General features: G+C 36.1%; 1 protein-coding gene across 1 annotated transcript; it reads right to left on the bottom strand.

The window, feature by feature from the left end:
• Positions 1-107: 107 nt before the first annotated feature.
• Positions 108-21,564, bottom strand: LOC126817526 (sodium/glucose cotransporter 4). The gene is made up of 16 exons (XM_050544556.2): positions 21,542-21,564; positions 18,770-18,899; positions 12,009-12,080; positions 11,346-11,450; positions 11,175-11,234; positions 10,546-10,650; positions 9,704-9,809; positions 9,152-9,232; positions 8,048-8,250; positions 7,385-7,520; positions 6,765-6,872; positions 5,717-5,867; positions 5,131-5,299; positions 4,551-4,766; positions 3,410-3,533; positions 108-1,247 (listed from the first exon to the last, which is right to left on the bottom strand). Exons 2-16 carry the CDS (start codon positions 18,881-18,883, stop codon positions 1,036-1,038), a joined length of 1,962 nt encoding a protein of 653 aa, XP_050400513.1. The 5' UTR covers positions 18,884-18,899; positions 21,542-21,564; the 3' UTR covers positions 108-1,035.
• Positions 21,565-23,697: the final 2,133 nt, after the last annotated feature.

The raw sequence follows: 23,697 nt of genomic DNA, 5'->3' as shown, positions 1-23,697 counted from the left end.
TTTCCACAAATTCCTGAATTTAACCCCACAATTTTTCAATAACCATCTATTGTCATGTGCCTGACGGCCAGGGGAGCAATATGAAAAGCACAAATACGAATACTACAAAAAAGGGTGAACTTTTATTATCTTTGGTCTGTGAATAAATGAAAATACAGTTATGAAAAGTGCATTCAACTAAGTGTATAGACTAATACAGGACACCGGAGTGTTTATTGCGATTGTAAGTCCTGTGAAAATTTCAATACAATTGGTACCTAGAGACATTGCATGCTACCTGTTCTCATTTCAGCATTAACGCCCCTCCGTTCAAATTTCAACCGGAATTTACATAGAAAACAGTACATTTACAACCGGAATTTACATAGAAAACAGTACATTATACTATATAGACAAACTGTTTTATACCATATAATCAATCTGATTAAAATACAGATCTATATTTCGTTTCGTTTTTTTATACTTTCGATGGCCTACACTACATAAAGATCTGAAAAGTTGTACTATGAGGTAGTGTCAGGGGTCGTACGAGCGGCTTTTGACCCTATGAGTTCAGACATTGATTAATCCATCAGCGTTGGCGTTTCTAGTGGTTTACCCACAGTTCCATGCATGGCACGCCAAGAAGTCGCCGTAACAGACTGTTTCATTGGCTTACCCCTCCCTTCAACCAAAACGCCGATAATATAACAACTCTTCCAGATCCTAGTATAGTGAAGACAAGTAAAACGAAATTTTGAACTATAAAAAAAAACTAAACGAAATAGGATCCGTGTTTTAATCAGATTGGCGATAAGAACACTTAAGATGGAACTATCCCTTAAAATACACTTCGTCTCGATTATCAAAGAGATAATATGTTAATACAAACAACTACATATACATAAATAACATAAAATAAGTACATAGTTACAAATGTAACAAACACCTAAACCCAGAGGTGGCCACCAACACAATAACTTGTCTCTCCCAACTACAGAAATAATTTCGCAGATTATGTTCATAATAAAAATTGAAACCATTTTCTATCCTTCTTTAACCAAAAAATCCCCATAGAAATATTCCAAAGGACATTAAAACCAAAGCATTTAAATTCACAAACATTTTCCATTTTGGCTCTTCGTGAACAGATGTAAGTAATTTCTGCGCAGCTATCTTTTCTTCTTCTGTTATGTCGACACGCTGAGGTGGTTCATAACCACAGATAAGGTACACGGTACGGCGCCATTTTGGTAACGTGGAAACATCTATATTTTAAAAATCAAAACCAATAATAATGAAAATACAATGGGTTTTTTATGTCCGAAATATCTAACCCACACCACAGTCGTTATCATGACCCCGTCTCTCAATTAAGCACCCACCATCCCTACTCTGCACCCAAGGGCTAATTGAGAGGGACGCTATGACGCATTTTGCGTCATGGTTTTGAGTTTTTGCGCCCCTCGCAAATGGCAAAAAATGACGCGGTTTTGAACATTATAATCATAATCGTAATGACCAGTGTCAAACATAATATACCGTGGGTCAGATAGGCTACAAATGATAGCACGTTTCACACAGCCAATATTACCCTACACACCGCAAACACATATAAATATTGTTTTTTTGGAGCCCGGACGGGATCTTGTCAACTGTCTGTACCCCACGAACTATCTTCTTTGAGAATAGATCTATGCCCTGAATGACCACCCTATTCAACAATTAATATATACTATTCAAAAAAAGTAGGGGATATTTGATTTTGGGGGCATAATACTAAAATATGCAAATGACTACGAAAAAAGTCACTATAGAACCTAACAGAAGAAACATTTCCAGTTACATGTGACGCCCAAACGCACCAATAGCTACTGCATGGAATGCAGGTGATGCTTGGGATCATCATGGGGGTCCAACCCAAGATTTGCACGACTCTGACTTTGAATGTTACAGTCATTGTGGCATTGAATTCCAGGGTGGAAACATCAGTTTAATTGTTTTAGTGACCAGAAAACAAATTTTGATATGCGTCGGCTTACCCAAAATGAAAGGTTACGTGCCCTTGGCATGCTACAGATCGGCACAACACAGGCGGTTGTGGCGCGGACGATGAATGTTTCTCAGTCTGTCATAAGCAGGCTATGATCCAGATACCGTGATACACAATCTGTACAGGACAGACCACGCTCAGGTCGACCAAGGGCGTCAACTCAAGCCCAGGATCAATTTATCCGTACCTTGGCCTTGAGAAATCGTGTTATCACAGCAAATCAGATCAGCGCTCGTCTTCAAACAGACACTGGTGTGAGAGTGAGTGGCCAGACGATTCGGAATCGACTGCATAGGGGTCACCATCGCGCCCGACGTCCTCGCGTGATCCCTTGTTTGAGAGATCATCACATTCAGGCAAGACGTCGTTGGTGTAGGGATCGTCAACACTGGGATAATCGACGCTGGAGCAATGTGATGTTTTCAGATGAGTCAAGGTTCACTGTTGATTTTTTGGACAGACGTAGGAGGGTGTGGCGTCGTCGAAACGAGCGCTTCCAAGACGTTAACGTCATCAGACATGATCGATTTGGGGGTGGTTCTGTTATGGTGTGGGGAGGCATCACTGTTGCTGGAAGAACGGCTTTACATGTTGTTGCAGGGCGTGTTACAGGCCAGTACTACCGGGACAACATCTTGGCAGTCCATGTTGTGCCGTTCGCACGACGTCATGGCCGCCGTTTCATCTTCCAGGATGACAACGCAAGATGTCACAGGGCCAGGATCGTTACAGGTTACCTCCAACAACAGAACATCACCACATTACCTTGGCCAGCACTGAGTCCCGACCTCTCCCCCATCGAGCATGTCTGGGACAAGCTTGGACAGAGGTTACGTCAACGTCAACAACGTCCTGCCAATGTCCAAGAACTTGCTGCTGCGTTGCAACAGGAATGGGACAATCTGGACCAAAATGACCTTAGACGTCTCATTAGGGGTATGCCACGTCGGATCAATGCTTGTTTGGCAAACAGAGGAGGATTTACCCGTTACTGACTTGGTTGTGATGCTGTGGTAACTTTGCTGTTTGACCCCGGGTATCATTTTACCCTTATAATGGTCAGTCTGTGCCTTACTTAGTCTAACGATCATTTGGAATAAATCGATGAATGTGAACATCATTTCATTTTGTCATTTGTTTCTTCGTCAGTTTCATTAGGTGACTTTAATAACACTTAAAAATCAAATATCCCCTACTTTTTTTGAATAGTATACTATTGTGTAATGTGGTTCTAATCCGTTTAACATCTGTCATACACACGGAGATTGAATAAGACTTTCAATTTTATTAAATGGGAGCAGAATAAATACTTGTCAAAGTTCTCAAAGTATATTTAGTTCTAAATACATCTAGTTTAATTGAAGTCCAAAGTCTTACCGACAACAGGAACATTAGCTAGTTCGTTATTAGCGATCTCGTGTAGATCATGACGTCTCTGTTCTTCAGGGAACATAACTCGTTCTTCTGCACTATGGCGTGTCCACCATGTACATCGAATTATCTGAAAATAAATTATTTTTTAAATAACTATAGTGTACAATTAATGGCTTATTTCGTACGATAACATACGCATATACACGTAAATATTTTCCATATACGATGGACTAACAGGACTAATACTAGCATTTCTTTTCGACAAACAAGACTTAGAATTTCATGACCAGGGTCGGTCATCCCAAACATAGGCTGCCTATCTAAAGCTAGCTCCGGCTGAGAATAAGCCCTAAGCTAATTAACCGACATTTTAATTCCTACATCGACGATTTTAGTCGAAAACACTGAGTATGCTTTTAGAAATTTTTAAAAGTATTTATTTCTCTTCTATTGTCATATTGAATGAAATAAAATATGTTTATTTAGCCGTTGTGTGTATGAAAGATGTCAAACTAATAGAGCCGAATCACAAAAAAGCTCCATATGCGTAACAATATAGGTAAGTGTCAACTTGGTGGACACACTAGCCGAATCAATCGGCGCCGAAAGTCGCCTAGTGTGTCCTGTGTCATTCGGCCATATTTCTATTCGCCCGAATCAAACATGTTTGATATATTCGACCGAATTTCTATTCCGCCGTGTTTATATTCACCTAGGGTGTCCCTTTCACCGAATCAATCACCCGATTCATTAGCCAATCAACACCGATGTCGAGAAAGTCGAGATTTTTTGAAGACAAAATAGCAACTATCACTGAAACTTAGAATTCCGAAAAAGAATAGGAGCGTATTATTTTTGGGGAGGAGACGAATATGGCGTAAAATTTTTAAAATTCCCACCGCTGCAGCTATTTTTTTTCTTTCCTTTTCTTAGTCGCTGCCATGCTTAATCATGTAACTTATCACATGAAAGATGATGCAATCGATTGGCAAATCGGGCGAACAATTCGCCAAATCAATTCGGACGTAATTCGACGGTGATTGATTTGGCCGAATGATTCGGCTAGGATGTCTCCTGCTTAACCTTAAAAAGAAATGCTTCGTTTTTCTTGAACCACTAGACACTGTCTATATAATTAACTTACGTTTTGGGGATCTTGAGCTTCTGTAAATAAGGAGACAATCACTGTAGCAAGGATACATATAACAAATAATAAAATGGTAAAATGTAGAAAGTGAATCTTTGATATAATAATTGGTCTGTTGTCTTCTTCACCACATGCCGGAGTTCCATAACCAAAATCTAAAGCCATCCTGACTACACCAATAACCAAACCAACCATTAAACCCCAGAAAGCTCCCTGAAATTTAAAATTATACCTAAGACATTTATTTTTTAATCCGACCGGGAACCACGTGGCTAAGTGGGTAAGACACTGGATCGCTAGATCCTTTGGCAGTTGGAATTCGATATAAGAGAAGGTGATAGTGCCCAGCAAAATTTCCCTAATAAGCACACTATATGACGTATGCCCGTCTTCATTAGCCCAGTCGGAGCAGATCAGTAGGACGTTAAACCCCATTTCATTTCATTTCATTTATTTTTTAATCCATCAAGAGCTCTTGTTTTTTTGTCAAGTTATTTAGTCACAGTTTGTCATGAAACAAATAAAGAAATTGATGTAAACGTTCTCCCACCATTTCTAAGGGAATTTACAAACCTACCTTTTCATTTGTTCTCGGCCACAATATAGCTAACAAATATAAAGATAAAACTGGTGGCGCGAAATAGCCAGTAACCGCTTGAATGTAATTGAAGAGTTGCCCCCCTTGAGAAGCCTGAAGGACAGGAATCCAGACAATACTAATTACAACTAGGACCAAAACAAAAACTCTGCAAATGAAATAGAATAAAGTCATACTATGTTGACCATAAGAACAAACAAGGGCGTGTTATCATTGAATTTAGTTAATCATCTTTTAGTATATAACCCAAACAGGATCATTAAAGGGGCATAGGCCTATTGACAATCTGATTTATTTCTGGGTGCCTTCGTATCAATTTGACAGTATTGGTACCGTTACAAAGCCCCGACATCCATGGTCTTTTGTTTGACAAATAAATAACAGAAATGTGTTCTAAATACATGCAGTTGAAATGTCACTTTAGATCTCACGCATGCGCATTTTGAAGTTAAATTTCTTAAAAGGCTTTTATCGCAAATGAATTTAAAAAATTAATTAGAAAAACATTTCACCGAACCAGGCCTAATGCCCGTTTATTGCAAATGATAAAAGCTGCGATATTCACCTGCCAACAACCAACATTTCAGCATCAGAACATTTGGGTCTGAATCGTTTCCAGATATCAATAGTAAATATAGTACTAGAACTGTTAAATACAGAAGTTAAAGATGACATGAGAGCCGCCATCATGGACGCCAACATCAAACCTTTTAAACCTGACAAAGAAATAACATTTTAATATAAACATTCCGATTATCTGCGTGTCACCTATTTAAATAAATCCATTTTTATAAACAATATTCTTATTCGGGATATCTGAATGGGATTGGGGAACAGGCTTAGCCTATGTAAAACCCATCTCCCTAAATAATATGTATATAATATTAATACAATAGAACCATTAACCATACTTCACTGCGTATGGCTTCGCCTTGTCAAGTACCGTTTATATGAGAAAACATTGTCTTTATAATTTGGAGGTAGATTTGCTTAATGTTCAACAGAATCTATCCGAACCAGACGTCAAAATACGAAAACAAACAAATTAATTCGACTACAGGTAAATTATATATATATATATATATATACACAGTGCACCAACAACTTAACTGGTAATATGAGACAATATCACCTGTATACACGAATTTCAACCAAGATTGCTTACTTCTTGGCATTTGTTCCATGAGTATGTCCACCTTTGGACACGAGATCCCCAAGGCGTTTACTCACATATAGGCCCGAGTTCTATAACGAGTTCACTCCCCCTATTGGCATGAATTCTATAACGAGTTCACTGGCTTATTTGCATGAGTTCTATATAAAAAAAAAGCTTATTAGCCTATTGGTATGAGCTCGCTCTATAACACGTTTACTCGCCTACTGAAACGAGTTCTATAACGAGTTTACTCGCCTACTGGCACGAGTTCTATAACGAGTTTACCTACCTATTGGCAAGAGTTCTATAACGAGTTTACTCGCATACTGGAATGAGTTCTGTAACAAGCTTACTCGCCTATCGGAATGAGTTGTATAAGAAATGTACCCGCATATTGGTATGAGCTCTATAACGAGTGCTCGCCTATTGGCATGGGTTGTATATGGAGTTTACTCACCTATTGGCATGAGTTCTATAACGAGTTTAGGGTAAGCTATGTTGGTACATCCGGCTCTATTACCACAAACACTTTCACATATATCAGGATCTACACAAGCTATTTGATCTGAAATATACAAAGCATTGTTATTAGCTATGTGAACTTGGATTACAGACGCTGACGGCTACTAGGTAGACGATAACCGCTTTGGATTATTTGTTTAAACGTCATAATTATGTCACGCACTTTGCTATCAGAGACTTTTACCTCGACAGTGGCAGTATACGGCCTGCTCTTATTTGGATTTCCAACTATCACGACACCTGATGTTTTAGTATAATCCAGTCCCTCCGCCCTGCATCAATACCATGGGGAAATCAACGCTAGCATCGAGAACGGAACCTGGTGAGCCATTGCTGCATGGACTTCCGATCTTAAGAAATTATAACCCAGATGTCATCAGTAGACCAATGACGAAACTGATGATGTATTCAGCAATTTTATAGGATACTATATGACGTTATGGCGCGATTCTTTCCTTAAATGTAAAAGGACAAAAATTATAAAATTAGTCCTACTATTTGACAATATGAGTTATAATCATTATAAAGCTAATCATATCATTTGACATATTTTACCTGGAAACAAGATGCGACTAATCATTCCAGGAAAAACTGTTGTAAATAAGGGTAAAACTTTAAGGTAGGCAGCCATGATAGATCCACCTTTCACATGATGCATATTCTTAGCTGCTAGCGATCTTTGTACCAAAACCTAAAATTTAGATAACTGGTTAATATGGTACAAACCATATACTTTTAACCGTCGGATTTATTTCTGTTGTTAAAGGGAATCGTAATATAATTTCAAAATACAATAGTTTTGGATGGGAGTAGTGTGTGTTATATAAACAGATAGGGTGAAATTTGTGTCATTTCTTCCAGAGAATCACAATTTATTTCCATTTGTTCAGAAAATCGCATTCTAATCTTAAAAATAAAATAACATAACATTTTTGGATGAGAGTGGTGTGTATTATCATGTCTTCTTGACAATTTGGCTGTAATATTAATCTTAAACATGACATGTATTTATCACCCGTTTCCTGGATCAGAAGTCAATGACATAGGTGTTTACATGGTTATGGTTATTCCGTGTGGACAACAATCAAGATGGAGGCTATACTCTCTTTTCAATTAATTGATACATGATAGTCACCAAGTATCTTCTATCTAGTTTTTTAATTCTAGAATTTCCATGAGGTGTATTTCTAGTTTCGAATCATTATCTGTAGAGTTTACCTGATCAGAACAGAAGTACCAGGTACTAAGAATTGTAATACCAAAGACATTTCCAGGCCAAGGGAGATCACCCGCATCAACACTACGTAACAAATGGAAGGCTTCATCTGTTGGTTTACCGCACGTGCTGTTGGTATGAGTTGAAGGTACAGCATATTGATATTTTTCATAGATATTTTCTATTCCACCCACCTTAGCAAAACCTAAGAAAATAATATCACAAACCGATTATGTTAATAAACGAAACAGAATTAACTTTAATAACATTTGTTCGACACTTCGTCTTTGTAATTTGGAGACAATTACGTGTCTTAATGAATGCGTGAGAGTTGATGTTGTTTGTCAGTACATGAACTGAAATAGGGTTTAACGTCTTATTTGTCCAGACCAACCAGATATTTATGGAAACTAAGAAAACCGACAATGATTAGCTGTTAGATATCACTCGCGATATTACATTTCTCATAGTAATATTTTTTTTTACAAAGTGCTCAATAACATAAACACCGTGTATCACGATATTAAGTCAACCAATCCACCCCTCTGCCAAAACAGCGGCTAAACTCGGGTGAGCCCACACGCTCGACGTCTCTCCTCTCCGCCTATCTGAGCTGCCCGCTTACCAAGTCTCTTTTACTACAAGAAAACACAGGGTATTATATACATTCAAACAGGTGAATGAATGGACACTAACATCTTATAAGGAACTGTGTATCATATGAATTTAGCTGATTGATACACATGTACACATAGGTCATATATATCTACATTGTCAATAACGTCTGTCATTAAAACACCGCGAAAACGTGCTTATGAAGATTTTTGTAGAGGTGAATAACTGATATCATATACTATTAATAATACGTGGTGTTTAGTGCATCTACATAAATATTTTATATGTATAAAATATAGCCTTAATATGATACAAGTTATGGAACACTTTGTCATACCTTACGCAAATGAGGGGTACACGTGCACTTTCTTGATCACCCTTAGCGACGAGTTCACTTCCAGAAGCAGAGGGCATGTTAATAAGTTTGATTTATTTGAAAACAGATACAGCTTTATTTTAAAATCTTGTTTGATACTGGTAATACAACTTACTTAAAACCATGAGAACCAAGGCACCGCCAACCATTATAACTGTTTGTAGAGTATCAGTGTAGATAACAGCCTTTAACCCACCTAACATAAATGATACAGTAAATATTTAACATGCATTAAAGTTATGTGAAAGCCTGAGAAATAATATTTGATGTTCTAGAATGACTTTCAAGGTCCGTTTGAGCAAACTTTGTTATTTACGAGATTAATGGGTATTAGCAGCTTTGTCATCCGCGCCTGGTACATGCGTACCTATGGGCTCCTTCTTTATGATTAATTCAATAAATTTCAGAGGTCTTTGTTTTAAAAATCTCACATTTCGACGTTTCAAGAGTTTGGATATACCACTTTTTTACAGTCTTGCTGAACACAGCCAATGGTAGAACTTTTATAATTGAGCAGGCAAAAGGGAATGAAAAAAGGACCGAAAGGGATCATATACCTCAATCAAATTAATACACTGCGAGGAATATGACTCCTTAGGAAAGTACGGTTCCTATAAAATAACAACTCAATAAAAGCAAAACGTTATTGGTTGTAATTGTAACTTACCAGAGACAGTATATATAGCTGTTATAGCTAATAAAACTAATACACCAACATATATATTCCATTGTACAGCTTGATTAATAAAAATAGCACCCGCGTACATATCAGCCTAAAAAATAGAATAGTATTCCGTTAAATTATTATTTGAGAATAATATGCGGTGTCAGATATAAAAACAGTAATAAATTTAAATACATTTTTTATTAGTTTCTGTTGCTGATATACTGTCAAATGGCTATTTATGAATATAAGTTCGGATGGTACCAAAAGGCCAATGTAAACTTCACAAAACACGTCGTTTGTCTTAAACTGACCGATGTATTGACTGAAGTTAAACTCCATTTAATTCAATTTATCAATTGAGAGTGTCTATTGTATGCAATGTTTTCGGGGGAAATAACATTGTGTTAGACGTCTAGTCCCAACACAGCAAAAGACCTTTTTTAAACCATCAGCGCTTCCTACAACCCCTCGTGTCGCTCTTCCTACGCTTCTGAACAGACGGAGAGAGAAAGATAGATGGGGTTTAACGTCCACTCAACACAAACTAAGTCATTTCGGGACTAAGATATGGTTCAATTTTATTTCAATAATTCGCTTGCGCGTAGGGATCTTTAGCAGTGAAAGGAAACCGGAGGACCAGGAGAAAACCCACGAGGTTGGACAGGCGACCCTACCTCTTGTCACGCACAACCGGGAAATCGAAACCACGCCAGTTGACTCAATGACAGACCTTATGATACAGCGGGCACGTGATAACCATTCGGCCATCCTAACCCCCACTACTGAACAGACCGCAATTATCATAATATGGTTTAATTAGACAAAAAGTGTATTAAACTTACTGATATTTTAGTGAAAACGTATATAATCAGCGATAAGGCTGCCATATACACCTGTAATCTCTGACCACCAAATCGTTTCAGTAAATATTCTGGTAAAGTATACACCTATAAAGATAAAAATCAGTAATTCAAATAATCTCATACTAAATGACTTATAATGCAAAAGAGTCTGATACTAAATGAATTATAATGCAAACAGTCTGATACTAAATGAATTATAATGCAAACAGTCTGATACATTAAAATGTCAAGTCTGTTATAATAAATAAACTATAATCCATATAATGGAAATTTAAAGGGTTAGTCCCAGTTATATTTTGGAGAATAAAACTGCTTAATTTTATGTAAAAAGCCACATCGATCATATATAACTGTATGTTACATTTTAATGTATTATGTTATTACTAAGCATATCCTAGGATAAACACGTATATATAAAACAAAACAACGAAGATCAATATGACTTATACTAAAACGATTATTATCATTATTATCTGAAAGATGGTATTGTGGATTCAATAGAAAACAACATAGTTTAGAATGGATCGATTTGAATACGTTTTGGTCATATTGGGCTTTAATTATTTTTTCGTAGTTATAGATTATTTAATAATAGTACTTGTACTTACACCGCTTGATATATAAACTGGAACGAATAACCAAGCCAACAATAACAAACAGAACAAACCCTGAAATAGAATATTCATAACTTGTAATATTCTATGTTTTATAGCGATTTTGTGTCATATTAATAAGGTAAACAAATTTATAAATAAAGTGATAAATAATCTAAATCTTACGTTTAGTTCATAACTAGCTACTGCAAGACCATTGGCTGCTCCTGTACCGGCCAAACCAATAAAACTTCCGCTACCTATATTACTTGAAAAAAGTGAAGCTCCAATCTGAAAGAAAAAACGAAGAGAATTAATAAACACCAGTAACAAAAGCGTCATCTAAAGAAATCATGGAAAGCAAACAGAAAAAATAATATATTATATCAGTTGACAAACCTTCGGTCTTTCAGGACACCATGCTATGATCCATCATATTATATTTCAATCAATCCGATCAATAGCTTCATCTATGTTCGGATGTCTTCATCCTGTCGGACGCGCACTGTCCGTCAAACATTTAATATTTCTGGGTAATAAGACCCTTATGTGTTTGTCTACACCCTTTTAATACGCGATTCAGAATGCTCCTTAGCACTGAAGGCAGTTTACGTTAAATCTATATTAATCAAAGTTGCATTAGGACCCAGTTTCTCGAAATCTTACTAAAGATAAAATCCAAATTTTTGTATAGATACATGTACTTCAATTTTGATTGGCTAAGCACTAAAATCAATCTAATATTATCCGATCAAATTACTAAAATCGGGATTTTATCTTAGTTAAAATTTCGTGAAACAGGCCCCAGATCTCGGATTATATTAAACATTTTTTTTAAAAAAAACTTACAGCAAACCACAGCATATCTCTTCCCGCCAGAAAATATCCGGCCACAGATCCACGCTGTGTTCTCCATGTTGCCTAAAATGAATATAAATTTACTGTTAGATTATATATTAATTTGAAACACTGAACTAAATCAGTTTTGTATACGATATGTTGGGTTTACAGAGCGATAATGTGTAAACTAGACGCTTTTATCACTTATAGAACACTTGAAATGTTGTTAATGGAGATAACATTTTAATATTCATTGATAAAAATATGAACAGTAAGAAACTATTTATTGTATTCTTTCTATAGTCATATGTCCCAATCACTATTGTATCCCTATAGAGAGATGAATTGATCTTTTTAATAATAATACGACAAAGCTACGGCCTGCTCTTATATTGAATTACAACTGTCAGGAGGGTCTTTTACGTGCAAAGACCCCTTTACAGTTGGAATTCGATATAAGAGTAGGCCGTAGCGCCGCTGTCCGGGCAATTTTTCCCTCATAGCGTACTGTTTAGCGTATGCCCGTCTTCATTATCCCAGTCAGAGCAGAACAGTAGGACGTTAAACCCAGTTTCATTTCATTCAATTTTCCTACTTTTCTGCGCCAATCGGGATATTGAAGATAGGCATACGCTATGCGAATGTGTACACAGGAGCTTGTTTTTTTGTCCCATCTGCACAACTAGGCACTCTTCTTTCCGAGACGCTTTGTCCTGCGACATGGGGAAACCACGCTGCAAAATCCCGGGAAACTTTCGTAATCAACACCAAGATCAGTGTACATAATCATAGTTTTGAGAGGAATATTTCCGATAACCCTACAACCCGACATCACGACATTTTAACCCGACATTACGACATTTTTGAGGTTATGGTGTCGGGTGAAAATGTAGTATTGACGGGTTAAAATGTCATGATGTCGGGTTGTCGCCTTATGAAGGGCGACACCACGACATCACGAGACGATACCAATTAGTCCCCATACGTAAATGAGATATATCAGTGTGTAAAACAAACAAATGGTCCTGTCTGTTAATAAGAAACCTGTTATTATTTTCCGTTGTGAAAACCAGTTTTGTATTAGTTCTAAAAACAAATGACCGAGGGTCAGATCTAAATATTAAGGCCACCTGTAGATTTAGTCAAAGTCACGAGATGTAAACAGGGTTATGGCACGTGGTTGTTGCCGAGTATTATAGGTTAGGGTTAGGGTAAGCGTTAGGGCTAGGTCTTTGTCTAGAGTTAGGGTTAGCGCTAACATTGTTTACATCTTGTGACCTTGACGAAATCTGCAGGTGGCCTTAACATTTAGATCTGACCCCTTAGCAGTGCATTAATGTTTCAATCATTTCATTTTGCCTTTCAAAACTTTACACTTTAAGTTGGCTTACTTTTTTTGTAAAATATTCTATTTTTGCTGTGTCATGTATTCATAATTTGTTTAAACAGATTTTTAAGATTATGTGATATCTGCACTGCCAGAGACCTTGAAATAAAGATGTATTAAGTTGTTCTACATCAAATATTTAGTTTGACACGACTTAGATTTATTTGGCTTATTTCTAAATGTTGACACAGGTCTGTATTGTCGAGGGATTGTATACCCGCATTTTATTGACAAAAGGTATAACATTATGTTTTGCATAAAACAGGTATTTGGTCGTTTTAGAAGTAGGTCAAAAATATTGTTACACATGTAAATCAAAGGGTGGGATTTGCTTCAAAGGTGGTTAGAGGGTAGAGAGCCCCTTAATCCAGGGCCATGTATAAAGAGAACCTTGCCAACCTAGTCCATGGACACCATTTCGTTACTCATTTTGTAAGTTTAATAGATCAACAAAAAATATGAATATTGAGTTTTAGTGAACACAAACGGAACTATAGTTCTACATAAGATATAGTAGGTCGGTGAGGGAACTGTTTAAGAATCTGTAATTGCATAGCATAAAGATTACACAAAAACGTCATTTTATTACCTAATCACTGCTGAGACAATAGTCGGCCAGATTCTTTCCATGCCTCAACCAAATCCCAACGGAATCTGTTGTATTTCCATATTAATTCGTATGTTAGAACCGTAACCGGGTATCAAAATATATCTTATTATGGATTGGAATGTGTTATTAAATAATAATACAATGTGACTGATACGTTGTTATATTAATCCGATTACGGAGTCACGGTGGCTCAGTGAGTAAGACGTTGGCTCGCTAACCTGGAGATCCCGTCTTCGATCCCTGTGTTGACTGAGGAAGTTCATCGGAATTTCCGTCGTGGTCTCCTCTTGTCAGTGATGTAGGACCTATCAAGGGACAACGTATAGTCCTTCGGATGGGACAAAAAATGGAGGTCCCGTGTACACATTGGCTTGCATGTTAAATAACCCTTGGCGGTTGGAATTCGATATAAGAGTAGGCTGTTGCGCCACTGTCCGTTCAAAAGTTTTCTCATAACCCACTGTATTAGCCCAGAAGGACGTTAAACCTCATTTCATTTCATTTCATATATGATCTGGCAATAATAGGGGCGTGTCGCTGCTATCAATACTGAATAGACAATACAATTCAATATGTTTAATCTTTACATTTTATTGTTAAAAAACGTCACAAATTTCCAATATTGTTGACCTTTGGAATAGTGCTCTAAATATTCATTCTTTGGTTTAACATATTGATAGCTGCGATGACAATATTAATTTAATATCAAACAATTGCTCGTAATCGAACATGTAAAAAAAGGTAGATGCAACTAATCGTACAAAACTTATCATGGTAGCCTTCAGACTTAAATCTTCTTATAACTTTTCAGTAACATCATGATGTGTTGTTACACGCATCTGGCAACGTGTCTTAAAAGTACAAACAACCCACTCAGTTTTAAAATACTGGATCCGCGCCCGGTTCAAATACGAGATCTTTCTTGAATTTCAATATCAATGTACTCTGGTGTACTATGGATTAAAGTGGTATGAAAATTAAAAATACACTCTCCAAAAGAAACTCTATAAAGTTGTTGAATACGTGTATCAAAGGTCGAGTTTCTTTAATACACCTAGCCATTTCAATTTAAATTTGATTTTTGTGCTGAAAAGGGTGTCCTACATATAAATTAAATATGTCGAGGGTCCATGGTGACTACGTGAAAAATGTTGGATATTCCTTACAAATTTTAATTTACGAAATAATCAAAACTTCCTTGTTATGTGAACTTTAATAATCAGTATTAGGAGTTTTAGAAAATGTGGGAGCTTCTGGCTTCGACTCTGGCATTGGTAGGTAATGTTCTTCGGGATTTTTCCACCGGCTTCACCTAGTCAGTGATACAGCGTCTAGCCGTTCGAATAGGACGAAAACCATGGTCTCGTGGACACGTTAGTATAAAATTCGATGAATTTGATCGAGAATGGTGTTCTTGTAAACTTATTTTATTGATTCAAATCAATTGATTTTCAAGTCATTTAATTTAAAGGTCAAGGACTGATCAAGCCAGGAATTTGTGCATGTGGATAATATGGTACTCATGTCATATAATTAAAACCCAAGCAACCAATTCATTAAAACATTTCAAACATCTAATCAAGTATCTGCAAAGAAAATTAAAATAGCTAAAACCCTTAATATACTCTAAAGTCACAATTCTATAGAATACCATTACTGGTATCACTGACCCCTTACAACATGTTTAATTCATAATTAGTAATTAACATAATGACAAGAACGTGCTCTGTCATCCTCTCGGGAGATTAGCCACATTACCGTTTTATAATTAAAGACGCCTTCGTGAATATATACTATAATTATATTTACTAGTTTTATTACTAATGTTAACATGCCGATGTAGGTATTAGTGCGCCTTGGGCCCATGTTAGGGTGAGGAAATGTGATTTTTAAGCCTAGCGTTCACTTTTAACATTTAAGATAACGTTTTGTTTAGCCAATCGGATAATACGAAACAGTGCTGCCAGATCGAAATTCTCTATATCGGAATGCCAACGTATCCCCTCCAGTTCCCGATTTCAATTTATTTTTCAGTTTATTTAGTTTTATATTCCATATTCATATTAATTTACTGAAATGAATGAACATATATTAATGAAATAATTATCGTGGTTGACAAGTACACGTTGAATATCGCTATTTTCAGATCCGTGATTTGTTATTATCTTTTTGACTATGAATGTTATACCTGACTAAAACAACACGTAATCTGTATCTACATGGGTAGATATGGGTACATTGTTACCCTGCCATAATTGTATGTTAGTTAATGACAAATTAAAGCGGTAAGATATGGGTTTGAAATACAAATCTTGGGTAGTAGGATATCTGCTTCTTTTTTATAGATTTATCTTTACATTTGAAATTCTTATCACAAAACTTTCAAGAAATATTAAATACTCCCAAAATATAGATTTATGTTTAGATATGAATGGTCGATCGTATTGTAAAAGATAAGCAAGTACAAAATAAAATCCACAAATAACAAACAAAGGATGTTTAGATTGCAAATTTCACGTTATCGCCTTCGCCAAAATATAGTATGATTAATCTACCTAGGGTTAGGGTAATAGTTACAATGATTTAATGATAGCTGAAAGTGTATAGTTTAACGATGACTTGACTGATTTGTTCCAGATTTTGCGTACAACCTAATCTGAATTGTCTTAAATAACTGTATAACCAACCGGCGAAGACCCGTAAATCGGTAAATACCCTTTTAATATCCCAATTGAGTGACCATACTGACCTAATAGAGTATGCACGGGCTCTGAAAATGTGTAAATCTGCCACCAAATAAGTTCTCAATACCTTTTTAAAGGATTCAGCGACAGCAAATGAATGTTTTGTCCTTCTCTGCAAGCCAGTTGAAACACCGTGCTAATGGTATCAGTAATAAACTGTTTTGATAAAGTTAATTTATTTAGAAACTGCAGCTTCGGTGACAAACACTTCTTGAAATAGCCGCCTGAACCCGTTCCCATATTTTAAAACAAGTACCCCAACTGCATATATTATGTGTAGGATAGAGAACGAGATTGGGGTTATGCTGGTGAAAGAAAGACCGAAGAAAATAACCCGGGAAAACGAAAAACCGAGGCCGACAGAAAAATATTTGAAGATCATGAATTCGAAGTAACCAGAAAGGCTTTGGATACATGTATGGAAGAGAAGCAATAATGGGGATTGGAATTTCAAATAGACAACATGCAGGAACAATAACACTAGAAGAAGAAGAAAATCTATGGAAACGTGGTGTTTTGGAGAGAGATACCCAGCTGTTTTGCTTGACAAGATCTTATATCTTACTGGTAGGATTATCTTCTAAAAAGTAAAGGTTTAATACTCGAAATGTACGATAATTTGACTTTCGCGAACATTTGACGTATATTGCTTCGTATTTGAGATTAACTTATTCAAAATGAACGTTTTTTTGTGTTTTCTTATAAAGGAAAATGAAAGAAACCATCCCCTACGAGCCACATTTTCCATTTTATCAACTAGGAGTAGATATGCAGCAGGTATGCGAAAAAACGAGTAAACTATTTTTAATTTATATATAAAATATTAACATTTAATTCAAATATTAATTTATGTGAGCCCAACCTGTATCATATTATATAAAAGATAATTCAGTCGGGTCTACTCAGGGGATGTAGTGACTTGATCAATTAGGTAGTTGTCTATCATGCTGGAGGACTCGGGCTCGAATTCAGAAGATTGTAGCATCTAAATCGTACTCTTCACAGCGCCACGCTCCCTTTCAATTTTGGAATATAGTTTATAGCCTTATTCTTCTTTTGAAAGTATGTGTACTAGAATATTCAGATACTCGTATATTATAAATCTTTTTATTTCGATTTCTTTAAAGGTCATACAAGTGAAGCCATTCGTATTTACAAACGAACCTCCGACAGACAGAAATCAGATATATCCAAGTTTTTGAATGGGGAAGTAACGAAACTAGCCAAAATAGGAGACCGACCAGAGGACGACGAACAACAGAAGTTCACACTCGACGACCAACCACAGAGAAGCATATTCGACGACTCACCGCATAACGCTACACTCTACGACCGACTTCAAATGAGACTGGACCAACCCCTGGAAATCCAAAATGCCAGGAAGGAATACAATTACCCTTAATATAAATATCAAATAAAGCATATAATTTGTGTTGTTTATTTCCCCCAAGTTGATTAGTTAACAATTTGTTGACAGTTCTTATCGGAAGCCCGTCTTCATTAGCCCAGTCGGAACAAAACAGTAGGACGTTAATATAAATATCAAATAAAGCATATAATTTGTGTTGTTTATTTCCCCGAGTTGATTAGTTAATAATTTAGTGGCAGTTCTTATCGGAAGTCCGTCTTCATTAGCCTAGTCGTTAAATCCGATTTCATTTCAATTCTTATTGGAAGTTGGATCTTTAATTTCATACACGATAGTGCTTTTTGGACGAGCACATTAAGTCAACGGATTATTAAAATCTCAACTTTTATCCTAAGAAAAACCCTATTTCATGTTTTCTTATGGGAAATTAAAATACCTACAGTGGAAGAATAATCCGTTACAGGTTTTAAGAAAAAACTTTCAGAAGAATAGTCCCAAATTCCCCTGTATATATTCAAAGCCGTCCCCCGACTTTCAGATCGCAAGTTATTTTGGGCATAGAATTTACCCCAAAGAGATTTACCGTTATAGGTTTATAATGAATAGGTATTGGCTAAAACTGTAAATTATAGATATAGACGTACACCTTAGTTAACTTACCCAAAGACCACAGATCAAGCAACAGATTAGATAGAGAACAATAACCACCAAGTCTACTGTACCAACTCCAGCATTCTGGAAGGCACTTCCAGCAGTATTGTTTGCCACGTCCATCCTGTACCAGTATTATCTGTAGAAGTAGAAAGATGATATATAGCTAAACTTCCATTGTCAACAATCAAACCAACACACACGATCAGTTATGCGTCTTTAATCATTATATCAATACAGGATTAACTCAACGGTTATTGTACTGCAATATTAGAAGAAAAAGAAAATGCACATAAAAAAAACACAACATAATTCATATGGAAAATCAATCCCTGTTCTGCACCAACGTTTCGACATGTGTACAAACCAGTGGCTTTTTCCCACATATTTTTTTTTTTTATTGTTCTCGATCGCTAAATGCTTATTAGAAAATGCACATCGTGAACCCTAAACGCTAAAGGAAACCACCCCACGTTAAATACAGAAACGTTACGTTTAAAAATAGTTTGTTAAACATAAGGCGATTTTATGCTAAACATTCCAAAATAGTAAACGAATATGCAAAATAATATATACATGCAAATTTCTAAAAGCTTATGCAGCAAGAAAGATAATCGTTTCTAAAAATGGTTGAACGAGCAAAAACTTACTGTTCTAAGCCAGTGCCCTTACACAGTGGCTTTACTTTATTACCCCCTTGAATCGACTGTCCAACTTAATATAGTTTTAGCAAACAACTTTCGCTTTGTAGATCATCTTAACACGGTTTCTTATTCAAATAGAAATACTATACACTGTTGGTTACAGTATGTATAAAGTTTATACTCATAACACATCTTGTATATTGTATATTATTATCTACCCATGACATATCATCATGGTTATTTTTTTTTTTATAAAAATATATTATGTTGTAATTCAAATCCTCGATCCTATAAATGAGCATAGAGTGTACCTGAATTTTTAATCCAAGAAGCTACAAATATGTGAAATAAAAACAGGGTTTTAAATTCCTACTCTTCTGCACAAATTTGGCTATGGAAGACCGGCATACGCCATGTAGTGTCATATGAGGGTCATTTTTTGCGGATAGTAGCATTTCTGCCAACTCTTCGTAGACTTCCAAATGCCAAGCGTTCTTTTACTTGTGCCTCAACGTGTACAAGGGACCTTGTTGGAATTTTTAGGCCAACACCTGAATCGAACCCGCTAGTAAGATAGCAAGCGCGCGGGAGGTGGTCACCGTGGATCCAAGAAACTTATTAAACAAATACATATTCGTAATGCATGTTATTTTGCTATACAGCTTTGTTTGGATATAATGATTTATTGTAATCAAGAAATGTTATCTTAATTATTAATTAGACATTAATTAACTTATCCGACCATAATCAACTCTCGATGGCATCGCTAGCCTGCGATGTTTATTAGATTATGTTCCGATTTGCTGTTCGACTTCCATTCATAATTAAATCAAACAACGGATAATCGAGACTATGTTTTTTATCCTACCGACTTTAGTGATGATGATCGATTTGACTGAAATTTTCAGCAAATTGCCTTTACATTATCTAGTTTTTAACTATTATAGTACGAATTGCCAGCTCTTTAACTAATCTCCCATAATGTATTTTTAATACAAAAAAATACATATTGCCATTTAAGTAGGTTATTAAACTGTACCGAATTATCCTCTAGAAAATTTTGAAATGTGTCAATTCCGAGAACGTTCTTTAGAGGGCTTCTAGCATTCCAAATCTGGCCAAGGCATGCACTGATAGCTAATAATGAGAGTGCGAGAGCCGGTTCGCGACCGACCAGAGAGCAATTACATATCTATCATTTAAAAATGAATGGACTAGTAAAAAGGTTGAAAGGGCATGGGTATACATGTATACCCCAGAAAAGGGCAGGGTACCATTTGTACACTCTGGTACCCGGGTTCCGGCGCCCCTGAACTCTATTGAACATTCTAAAGCGTTTATATGGGGGACGGGGTCTATCACACTTTCCATAAGATGAAATTATATAGTATTCTAAAGAATTTTGGGGGGCCTGTAAGAAATAACGGCCCCAAATATTCTGCACTTTCTGTAGTGCAAATGTTATAATTTTGTGAACAGACTGTACAGCTGTCCCACTTTCTATAGTTTCTTGTTAATACCAACTTCTATGAAGTGGTTATACATGTACATTGAATTTAAAATTTAAAATTTCAGCCAATGACCAAACAGTTTTCTCTTGGATTAACTTTAATCACTCCGCTAGCTAACGGATAATGAAATTGACACGTTAGCAAGATATATAACGATTCGTTAATGTTTAACAGATCGTTATGAGCTACCGGTCCCCATATAAACATCAAGCTTGGTCGAGTGCATTAGGTGGTTAAACAGATTGAATAACCCTAGTAATTATCAATGAAGCTCGACCCCGTATATCAGCAAGGGGTACAACTTATACTTTTATACCGTAAGCATATTATAGCGTTATGTCAAATCTCAATAATCCATTTGATAAAGTAAACCTGAATATTAAAAATCAAATGTCATATATATTACCTGTGTGTTGGCTTATCGTATGTACGATGGACGGTCTCTCGCCAAACTTCGTGACATTAATGAGTTATTGTACAGCATAGATATCAAGATCTCGACGAATATTCATTTCACTGTTAGTATATATAGTTGTGTCATGTTTAGTCAGGCGTAATATTTGGGTTATTGTGACAAACTTTTCTGGGGGTCGCGTAATGAAAGAAATATAGGACCATGGCTATACCTTAATTCCTTGATAGCAGTTCGTTTATTTATAGCAATTCTTCCTTTTCCTGTTTCTGTGCCAGTTGCAAAGCAATTTTTGTTGACCTTATTGTCCCTAGTCAAAGATCAGTGGATGAGTTTGAGGCGGAGGGACCAGGAAGTAAACTGACATGAACTGGGGAAAAGTCAACTACGGAGATGACGTCATAATCTATAGATAACTTTGACCACACATAGTTAAAATAAAATCGAATGAAATGTGGCTTACCATCCTTCTTTTCTGCACCATCTGGATTAATGAAGACGGGCATACGCATGCGATGTGCCCTAAGTAATATTTTGCACGGTCCGCGACGTTGCATCTCCTCTTCATCGTTATCCAAACCACCAAACATATACCATTGACTGTGACCATATGTGGAAGAAAAGTGAGATGGTCATCACCCTTATCAAAGATTAAGATCATCGGAATTTATGGGCTACGAAATGGTTTATATTTAGTCTAGAAGTCAATTAGGAGAGAATTGCTAGTCTTAAGCCCTGTTTGCATGCACAACATTTACGCTTGTATGCAAATTTACGGAACAAGATGGCTGATTACTGTTTGAAGGAAGTCCAGTTGACGGCTAATAGTCTTGAAGGACATTTCTTCCAAATGTATACCAATTATCTGCCATCTATGCGCTTCTGGCAATCCCCTTCGCACCATCGTCACAATGATTCAATGTCTAGCAAAAGCGACATTAAGGACTCTATTGTCTATTTGAGAAAAAAAAATGAGGGGGGGGGATGCTGGATGTGCCAGGTGCTTGATGTTTGAGAATTGCAATAACTCATGAATGATCAATCATTTGGATGGCATACCATTATTGTTAAAATCATTACTGTCAAAACTTGAAACTAATTGACACATAATTTGTCAGAGGGTGACTCACTTTTTCCAGGTGTACTTCTGTAGTGTATATAGACTATGCTGAGTTTTGAGAACTTATAACAATCTTGATTATGAAATTCACGGTTGTTATGGTAAATGAAAACATTTTTAAAAAAATTTAAATATATAAAGATAGACAAATAACAAAACCTAGCACAACCTACACAAACGCTTTAAGCTATAATCCTAAGCCTCCTTCTTATTCATTAAACAGACCTGAGTTGCGTGATCTGACGTCATCTATTTATAAAAGACATTAACAATGGCATTGACAAGACTTGCTACAGTGACGGGATTCGATCCAAGAACTTTGCTACACGGACGGGATTCGGTCCAAGAACTTGCGCTTTGGCTTCTGAATTTCATTTATGTTATTAATTGATGGCCAGCTGAAACAAAAGTCATGCGTTATAGAAGATATTTTTTTGTTATTGCGATTCGTCTGGGATTCCTACGAAGTTACACCAAGTGTCCTCTTTTTGATTAATCTGCATTTACAACTAGAATGTTTTCCGTAATTTTTAGTCATAACCAAACCCATATTTCATTTAGAAATAACGTTTTTAGATGCATGTTGCTTGCCTTGCGGATATACGACACCACTGTTACGGCAAAACGTTTACTATAATGGGAGGTAACTCTTTTTTTATATCTCGCTCACAGCAAGTCTCAGACTAATACACCCCTCCACCCCCCCCCCCCCCTCCCGAAACACATGGCCATTGAACTTCAATGCAACATTGATGCTATTTCTTTGCAACAGCAAGTCTTGGGTGTATATATTAAGATTTATTTGGATTGCCTTATTCCAAGAATAGTACTAAAATTATGTTCAATGCGACTTTAATTAGGATTCGTTAACTTATTTAATCTATTAATCTATTATAGTGAATTTTAGGTTGTTGTATTTTCATAATCATACAACAGTATAAAAGTTGTCATAGGACTGCGCGCTCTACAAAATATTATACAGAAATTAAATATGCAAATCAAGTAAATAAACCAAAATACAAATAAGACATACATGTAATTATTAAAATCATATAATTTTCATCATTAAAATGATGTATTACTTACAATTAAGTATCTCGCATATAATTATGTCAATTAAAATCTGTATCTGGAATGGAACTATAGTTAAGACACTTAAGATCTGTATCTCAAAGATTATAATATACAATAACTATAACTACGGGTAATAATAAAAGAGAGAGAGAGAGAGAGAGAGAGAGAGAGAGAGA

This window comes from Patella vulgata, chromosome 4 (assembly GCF_932274485.2).
Source record: "Patella vulgata chromosome 4, xgPatVulg1.2, whole genome shotgun sequence".
NCBI classification, from domain to species: Eukaryota; Metazoa; Mollusca; class Gastropoda; family Patellidae; genus Patella; species Patella vulgata.
This window is presented reverse-complemented; position numbering and strand designations above follow the sequence as displayed.